Genomic DNA, 10,164 nt, shown 5'->3' on the forward strand with positions numbered 1-10,164 from the left:
GGGAGAGGGGTACTACGTGAGTAGTGTAAAACTGTTTGGGAATTTCAGATAGTTGAGGTGATTAATGTGATCTCTCATGTAAAGCAGCAAATCAGGGTTCGATTCCGAGTAAAGCAGAGATTTTCACTTACCGTTATTGAATTCACTTCAATACCCGAATGCGGCGTTTTCAAAATTTCTGTTTCGTTTCATTACACGTATTAGTCTCAAAAATAAAATTTTCTCTATGCACTGGTGTGTATGCTGATTGCATATTTAAACTGTGTCCCAGACCAAAACTCGAACTCTGGACCTTTGCCTATCGCGTGCATGTGCTCTATTGTCTGAGCTACCCAAGCACGACTCCTGACCCGTCCTCACAGCTTTGCTTTTGGCAGTACCTCGCCTCCTTTCTGCTGCTTGTCCGAGAAAGGAAAAGGTCCTGAGTTCGAGTCTCAGTCATGGACACAATTTTAATAGTCTCTAGCTTCTAAGGACAAATTTGATCTCGAGCATCAATAACGCCTAGATCTTCACTGTCGTGGACACTATTTCAAGACATTAATCAATTATAAACACTGAGTTTATCATTGTATAATAATGTGATGTTATATTACTACAAAAGCATTTTTACAATCTTTCAGCAACAGCTTTAATATCACACCGTCAAATTTCTCTTGAACTTATGATATTTGTGCATAGTACGTTTTTTTCTTTCACAGTTGACTGCAAACTTTTTTATGGAAATCTTCTATACGTTCTATTTATTTCTGCGGGGCTAAAATGTTCCATATCACATGCAGTAGTATTAATTTCTTGTCAATTTAACAAGAAGAAACAAATTTGCACAGTATCTACGAGTTACAAATGCAGTCCATTTCATAAATTTCGTATCTGAGTTGCTAATATTTTCCTCAAAACTGTAGCTTATTGCCGAACTATACAGGCAATGTGCAATTATCTATATCATTATTCATATACAGAGTTCTGTCCGAATATTTCTACCGTCAGATTAAGTAACAGTTACAAGTAATACAACTATAGTTTTATGTTGTTTGCACATTTATTCCGTCTAGAAACAATAAATGAGTTGTAGCCAAAATTCTTAGTTCCACAGTAACTAAAACAATCCATTTTGCTACATCAGTTTCTCCCAAATATCAAGGGTCTGTTACAGCTTTATCTTATTTAAAACACCAGGGACTGACAGACCCTCTCGCTTGTTTGGTTATGTTGTCCACTGGGGTGAGAAGGAAACATTAGACTGTACCATACATTGACAAACACATGCATATAAAAATCTACATTCCCTACGCTAACCAAGTCTAACCAGCAGTAATATTATAATAAGAGTTTTTAATTACCAACGACATTCAATCAGTGTCTCTTATTTTGAACCTCCAAAATGAAAATGAATCATATGTTGATTCTCATCTGATGTACTCATCAGCTACTGTCATCAGTATTAGATGCTCCTGCAGGATAAAATGTGATGTTGTGAACAGACAAGGCCCATATACATGGTTTCTATATATGATTCACTCCTTTTCAATGCTCTATAGTTTCCCAAATATTACATGCACATATATGAAAGTGCATGAATACAACCGTAGACGCACAAAGTTTGCAGTCTGAGGTCTACGAATAATTCAAGATGGTGACAAGTGGTGGCAACAGACTATGTGACATAAGCAACAAATTAAAAAAAACACACAAACATAACTGTGATTTGTGGACTATAGTGTGGGAACCTTCATCACAGCGCTTGTGTTGGTCTTAATAACAGTGACGTTCGTTTGCTAAATAGTTCAGTAGAGCGAATTAAGCTTTGCTGGTATGCATGTGAGGCTAAGTTGCAGACCAAACTGTGGGAAGTTGCTCTGCAGTAAATATCAAGAGTCTGTAAGTGGAACCAGGCATATTAACAGCGGAATACTGAGGGGGTGACGATATAAAAAGGTACAGTGAGTTCAAAAGTTCTGATATCTAATGTAAATAACCAGAGAAATCATTTGAGATTAATAGATTCAGAGGTCATCCTCAGTTCATACAGAGTTGGCGGAGTTGGTGAAGGCGGAAAGTCTCGCTCGCGGGGTGGAATCTAACTATTTGTAGTATCGTTCCCAGAACCGATCACGGTCCTCAAGTTTGGAGCCGAGTGGAAGGCTTAAACCAGAGGCTCAGACTATTCTGCAGAGATCTGGGGTGTAAATTTCTCGAAATACGATATCGGGTGGAGACATGTAGGGTCCCCCTGAATAGGTCAGGCGTGCACTACATGCAGGAAGTGGCTACAAGGGTAGCGGAGTACGTGTGGATTGCACATATGGGTTTTTTTAGGTTACAGAATTCCCTCCATAGCCCCTACAAGACACCTCCTGAGACGCGACAAGGTAGTAGTAGGCAAAACCCAACAGGAAATAATAATATTAATGTGGTAATAGTAAACTGCAGGAGCGTCTATAGAAAGGACCCAGAACTGATCTCATTACTGCACAATGCCCTCGTAGTACGAGGGACAGAAAGTTGGCTGAAACCAGATGTAAACAGTAATTAATTTCTAAACTCAGATTGGAATGTATACCGCAGAGACAGGCTGGACAGTGATTGGGGAGGCGTGTTTATAGCGATAAAAAGTGCGATAGTATCGAAGGAAATTGACGGAGATCCGAAATGTGAAATAATTTGGGTGAAGGTCACGGTTAAAGCAGGCTCAATCATGGTAACTGGATGTCTCTATAGGCCCCCTGGCTCAGCAGATGTTGTGGCAGAGCATCTGAAGGAAAATTTGGAAAATAGTTCTAGTAGATTTCCCGACCATGCTATAGTTCTGGTTGGAGATTTTAATTTACCAGATATAGACTGGGAGACTCGAACGTTCATAACTGGTGGCAAGGACAAAGAATCCGGTGAAATTTTTTTCAGTGCATTACCTGAAAACTACCTTGAGCAGTTAAACAGAGAAACGACTCGTGTCGATAACATATTAGACCTTCAAGTGACAAACAGACCCGAACTATTTGAAACAGTTAGCGCAGAACAGGGAATCAGTGATCATAAAGCGGTTACTGCATCGATGATTTCAGCCGTAAATAGGAATATTGAAAAAGGTAGGAAGATATATCTGTTTAGCAAAAGTGACAAAAAGCAGATTTCAGAGTACTTGACGGATCAACACAAAAGTTTTATCTCAAGTACAGATAGTGTTGAGGATCAGTGGACAAAGTTCAAAACCATCGTACAATATCCATTAGATAAGTATGAGCGAAGCAAGATGGTAAGAGATGGAAAAGAACCACCTTGGTACAACAAACGAGTTAGAAAACTACTGCGAAAGCAAAGGGAACTTCACAGCAAACATAAACATAGCCTAAGCCTTGCAGACAAACAAAAATTATGCGAAGCGAAATGTAGTGTGAGGAGGGCTATGCGAGAGGCGTTCAATGAATTCGAAAGTAAAGTTCTATGTACTGACTTGGCAGAAAATCATAATAAATTTTGGTCTTATGTCAAAGCGGTAGGTGGATCAAAACAAAATGTCCAAACACTCTGTGACCAAAATGGTACTGAAACAGAGGATGACAGACTAAAGACCTAAATACTAAATGTCTTTTTCCAAAGCTGTTTCACGGAGAATGACTGCACTGTAGTTCCTTCTCTAGATTGTCGCACAGATGACAGAATGGTAGACATCGAAATAGACGACAGAGGGATAGAAAAACAATTACAGAGTACGCGAGGGAATCTGCGCCCCCCCCCCCCCCCCTCCTTCTTGCAGCGGTGTACCGTAGGTCTCTAGAAGAGCGTAGCGTTCCAAAAGATTTGAAAAGGGAAAAGGGCACAGGTCATCCCCGTATTCAAGAAGGGACGTCGAACAGATGTGCAGAACTGTAGACCTATATCTCTAACGTCGATCAGTTGTAGAATTTAGGAACACGTATTATGTTAAAGTATAATGACTTTTCTGGAGACTAGAAATCTACTCTGTAGGAATCAGGATCGGTTTCGAAAAAGACGATCGTGTGAAACCCAGCTCACGCTATTCGTCCACGAGACTCAAAGTGCCATAGACACTGTTTCCCAGGTAGATGTCTTGTTTCTTGACTTCCGCAAGGCGTTTGATACAGTTCCCCACAGTCGTTTAATGAACGAAATAAGAGCATATGTACTATCAGACCAATTGTGTGATTGGATTGATGAGTTCCTAGATAAGAGAACGCAGCAGGTCATTCTCAATGGAGAGAATTCTTCCGAAGTAAGAGTGATTTCAGGTGTGCCGCACGGGAGTGTCGTAGGACAGTTACTATTCAAAATGTATACAAATAACCTTGTGGATGACATTGGAAGTTCACGGAGGCTTTTTGAGGGTGATACTGCAGTATATCGAGAGGTTGTAACAATGGAAAACTGTACTGAAATGCAGGAGGATCTGCAACGAATTGACGCATGGTGCAGGGAATGGCAATTGAATCTCAATGTAGACAAGCGTAATGTGCTGCGAATACATAGAAAGAAAGATCTCTTTATCATTTATCTACAATATAGCAAGTGAGCAACTAGAAGCTGTTAATTCCATAAATTACCTGGGAGTAGGCATTAGGAGTGATTTAAAACGGAATGACCACATAAAATTAATCGTCGGTAAAGCAGATGCCAGACTGAGATTCATTGGAAGAATCCTAAGGAAATGCAGTCCGAAAACAAAGGAAGTAGGCTGCAGTACACCTGTTCGACCACTGCTTGAATACTGCTCACTGGTGTGGGATTCGTACCAGATAGGGTTATAGAAGAGATAGAGAAGATCCAACGGACAGCAACGCGCTTCGTTACATGAGCATTTAGAAATCGTGAAAGCGTTACGGAGATGATAGATAAACTCCAGTGGAAGACTCTGCAAGAGAGGCGCTCAATAGCTCGGTACGGGCTTTTGTTGAAGCTTCGAGAACATACCTTCTCCGAGGAGTCAAGCGGTATATTTGCTCCCTCCTACGTATATCTCGCGAAGAGACCATGAGGATAAAATCAGAGAGATTAGAGCCCACACAGAGGCATACCGACAATCTTTCTTTCCACGAACAATACGAGACTGGAATAGAAGGGAGAACCGATAGAGGTACTCAAGGTACCCTCCGCCACACACCGTCAGGTGGCTTGCGGAGTATGGATGTAGATGTAGATGTAGATCATGCACTAAATGGCTGAAATCTTCCCGTGCAACTAAAAATTCCATATAAGTGTGCACTTCACAAACCTATAAGGAAGACCTCCAAGGTCCATGGTATTAATGAGAAATTCAACTGCCAAAGAGAAAAAAGTCTGACAATAGGCGCTGGTATTGAGCAATGAGTGATGCATGGAAAGGAAAGGCATGGTTCCATTTAGGAAAAGCGAAAAAGGTACAAAAACTGAAAATGTAAACAGATTTTTGGAGAAAACGTTTTCACGTTTCAATGACATTTAAGTACAGAAACTAAACACTATGGGGATAAACCGTAATTTCAACATCGATGTCAATTTTATCTAAAGGACATCCAGTAGAAGGATTATTAAAGAAGAGAGGCTAAATGGCTTGAAGGCAGCAATGTCTGCTGTAAAATTGCAGCAAGAAAATTGCAGAAATTGGGTATAGTGACTCATTTAAAAGTTGAAATAATGGGTATTTTATTCCGGAGCTAAAGCAGTGCTCCAATAAAACATATTCTGAAATACAAAATGAGGGCCTGAGATTATCACATCTAAAGTATAATAGTATTGCAGCAATAAGCCTTTAGTTACAACAAGTGTTAATGTGAAGCGTTGAACAACCTAAATGAAGCTTCCATCATTATCTGTAGAAGGCTTGAAACCAGATGTTCACGTTTCTGAGAGCAATGGTTGACTGAAGAAGAAGGTGACTACTACAGATCTGTTGAATATTTTGCTGTGGTAAACGTGCGGTATGGAATTATTAGAACTCACGATGGGGTGTCAGTGTATGCAAACAAAAATTTTAGTTTGTAGGAAATTGATTTAAAAAGGATTTGTACAAATGTAGATCATGAACTGGCTTCAATGTTGTTAGCAAAATATTGAGCTCATTCTTATCTCTAAATACCATTCAGCAGATGGTAAAGAAAACTTTAGTGCCCAGATGAAAAACTATTTGTCTTATCTTAAAGAGCTTAACTCTCAAGTCTAATAGTGTGGTGACTTCGACATATACAGTGGTATCTGCATCAATATCACCACATGAGTGTCGTTACATTGGTAACGGAATTACAAGATTCCCTTTGAGGCCAGTAGTGAGTGTGTGCCCACTGAGCGCCCTCTGACACTGCGATATAGGAAGGCCAATTGCTACAGGATGCTCTGACTCCATCGTTCGTGCATTACTACAACGAGTCTCATCCAAGTTGACAATGTGATATTGGGACTCTGCTCCTTTCTGCGTTATTTGTATGGAGTCTACATTCGCTTGGATAAAAAAAATTAAATAAGTTCTCCGTTTACTGCTTGATAATCATTTATGCTCCCGTCAAGCTTTCCTATGACGACAGTTGCTGCACCACTGTGTTGCCGAACTCTCCTTAGCACTGTGTACGATGTTGTACACAACACATACAGGTAGTGCAAGTATTAAAGAGAGGGACCAGATGAAGACAGCTTTAGATCTTTCAACTAAAGAGCTGCTTCACTGTAAGTGCCTAAGTCCCAAGGGAATTTCCAGAAAGGGGACAGAGTATGCAGAAAAGAAATACAGTGACAGGTTCATTAAAGAATCTCATAGACCATGTAAAGCAGCTTGGAATCTCGTAAATGAGCACAGGAAGAATCTTACATTTGTCTTAAATTCCTGTAGTCCTGATGTCTTCAACCAGTACTTTGTTAGCATAGTGAAAAGTAGTATAAGTGAAATATCAGGTTCAGGCTTAGTTCCTACAGCTCATATGAGATTGTGAGGCGCTTCACAGTTAAGAACTGGATTGAAGTGCGCCGCAAGGACACTGCAAAAACGGTGAATTCGCTTAAGCAGTCAGAGTGGAAGATACTTATGGCATGTCCTCCACAGTCTTGTAGAAAGTTATTCTGGAGCTTTCTCAGTCATTAGCTATAGTACTCAACAAACGTTTATCTTATGGTATCTTCCAAGAATTCCTGAAACTGCCATGAAGAGCAGCAGTTTCCGAAGAAGACACATGTGTAGTGTCAATTTTTAGACCAACTTCAATACCCCCAATTTTAGCTAAAATTTTGGAGTTTGTGATGAAACACTAGTTTCTAAATTACTTTGAGGACAATAAACTCTTCCAGGACGCACAACATGGTTTTCGCAACGGAACGTTAACGGTTACAGCAGCACTAGACTTAATTGCAAAGACTGGACTTACTTACAAAGATGGGGCAGGAGTCAGAGAATAGAGAAAGTGTAACACTGACAGTGTGTAATCTTAGCAAGGCATCTGACTACACCCCACAGAAGATATTGCTAAATAAGGTAAAATGTTTGTACTGGAAGTATTGTTCTGAGAACTCTTCAATCGTATCTGGAAAACCAAAGGCAGGTAGCGTCAGTCCATGGACAAATATCCCTAGAACAAAAAATGGGCATGGGGTATCCGACAGATCCTTCATAAGCCCTCTCCTGTTTCTTATTTATGTTAGTGATATAGATTGCAACAACTACATATTACAGTTGGCTGAAGACACCATCCTTTTTGCCAAAGAAAAAACTGCCCCACAGGCTCTACAAGCAACAGACGTGCTCTGTGAAAACATCAATGTTTGATTCACCAAAGATAAAATGAATATGAACGATGGAAAAGCACATTATCTGATACACGACCTCAGCAACTTAGGATGCCAAGATAATATGGAAGTCGTCGAACGCCTGGGATTGATGACTAGCAAGCTACCATTAAATCAACACACAGCGTAAGTGTACTCCAAGCTATCTCTCATAATATGCTTCCCGAGGAGATTAAAGGTTATATTAACTAACCAGTACTTAATAATAGTGAACCATGCACTATTTCATTGGCACATTAACACAGTCTGCTGTTATGGGTTACAAGGACGCGTTAATGCTATAAGAAAAAAAGCTACTAGAATAATTAATGGAGCACTCAAAACCTATATTCACTCATTTACTAGAATAATGAACATTTTCAGCAAGTATTTGTTTTTGTGCCTTATCATTGTAAAATAAAACCAAGTGGCTCTCAGTATGACACAACAAATACATGAACATGACACCTTCAACAAAGGGACATTGAAATATTAAGCTGTTGACTGACTGGAACACAAGTTTTCCAGTGGTTGCTGTCACATTGTTCAACGCACTGTCTCGAGAAGTGCAATGTCTGCCGGGAGGATATTCAAAAGATCATTTTCTTCTGAAAAAGAAAAAAAGATGAAGAACTAGCAGTAATTCAAGTAGTAGCAAAGAACAATGCATAGGATACTTAAATGGTTGGCAATTTATACGGAAGTAAACGCAAACAGTATGACACAATTCGAAATAAAATCACCCTAGAGAAGGAAAATGCAAACGAGAATTCTAGATATGCAGTGATACCAAATGTAGGAACAATATTAGGCAGAAGAGCACAATATCCGGGAATTCAAGAATTCAAGAAGTTTTAGGACTGATAATGGTCTGCATAAGAATATGCAGCATACTACTAATTCTTCCCCACCATTAACACAATCAGGGATACAAAAAATTAATTGCATTAACTGTAATAAGTCCTACATATGACGAACAGAACTGAAATTCAAAGTACTACACAAACGACACACTTTGCCAAGTGAGAACAACGTATCTGCCCATAGCACTCGTTTTCACACCGGGACACTGATAGCAAACTTGAGATTCTACACTAGGTCACTAAGGAGAGAGTCATAGATATACTTGAAGAAAGAGAAATAATCAGTCATTTACGTAAACATCCTGACAGGATCCCCAATGAACAAACAAACCTAAGAACAGATTCCTTTGAACTCAGCCTACTGAACATGGACTGTACTTTGTATTTACACTATGATCCCGCGTGTGATGAAGGCATAATATTTTATTGTTACTTTTATTCACATGTCCTACACTAATAACGTGTTCTGAGCCAAAATGTTTAATACGCTTTACTTAGCGACTTTTAAGTTTTATACTGGGATCACGTTTATTTTTCCTTTATCTTCATACTATCACCATGTTATTCCTCTGGCACGGTATATTATGTTATACTTTGATTTTATACCATTACAGTTTTATAACACAGAATGACAAGAATTTTATTTGTGTATTCGCCAGGTGGACGGATTTCTTACAAATTACATAAGTCTATGCTAAGGAATGGATTATCTTTACTAATTCTCAAAATCGTATAATTTTTCAAGTAAGGTTATACTGTAAGAGGGGGTTGTACTGTACCATCAGTAACCATGAATAGTTACACAAAAGCCCATACACACATGCTGTGTAGTGAAAGATATATCTCAGGTGCTACAGCATAGCCGGCCAGGGTGGCCGAGCGGTTCTAGGCGCTACAGTCTGGAACCGCGCGACCGCTCCGGTCGCAGGTTCGAATCCTGCCTCGGGCATGGATGTGTGTGATGTCCTTAGGTTAGTTAGGTTTAACTAGTTCTAAGTTCTAGGGGACTGATGAGCTTAGAAGTTAAGGCGCATAGGGCTCAGAGACATTTTCTATTTTTTTTTTTTTTTTTTTTGCTACAGCATATGCAGAGTGATATCTTAACGTTATTTTTTTCACCTTAGGCCTACCGTTATTGTTTTATCATCTCTGTACGAATAAGTTTATTTAGACGCCCAACAAGTTTTTTTTAACCTGTAAATGGCTGCTGACGTTGTTTCTCCATGTTTATCACATGCTGCAATTTTGAATACTTTACATTTAAGAAGTGAACTATTTTTTCCCTTCATTGTCAGTTCATTCCCCCATGTGGAGGCGGGCTAGCAGCAGATATGTAAGTGCTCTTCACAAAAAGTTTCAAACGTAATAATGTAATGTTTTAAAACATAATAAGGTGAACAAAATATGAGTATTAAAATTTTCTGGATGACACTGATGTGGTGGAGTTTATTGTTCGTGGTGACCTGCTCGAGGCGACCAGCTGCAGGAGATAATGCTGATGTGGCGTGTGCTGGATGACCAGCTCCAGGTAAGGGTAGATGTAAGGGACTGTGTTAGC

The 10,164-nt window shown here is 39.5% G+C and overlaps 1 protein-coding gene across 1 annotated transcript in view; it reads left to right on the plus strand.

The window, feature by feature from the left end:
* LOC124594608 (trypsin-1-like) overlaps nucleotides 1-9,702 on the plus strand; it is an 84,371-nt gene extending 74,669 nt beyond the window's left edge. The window contains exon 9 of the mRNA XM_047132981.1: nucleotides 9,689-9,702. Within this exon, the coding sequence (XP_046988937.1) occupies nucleotides 9,689-9,702 (14 nt within the window). The remainder of the gene's footprint in view (nucleotides 1-9,688) is intronic.
* Nucleotides 9,703-10,164: the final 462 nt, after the last annotated feature.

This window comes from Schistocerca americana, chromosome 2 (genome assembly GCF_021461395.2).
Source record: "Schistocerca americana isolate TAMUIC-IGC-003095 chromosome 2, iqSchAmer2.1, whole genome shotgun sequence".
Classification (NCBI taxonomy): domain Eukaryota; kingdom Metazoa; phylum Arthropoda; class Insecta; order Orthoptera; family Acrididae; genus Schistocerca; species Schistocerca americana.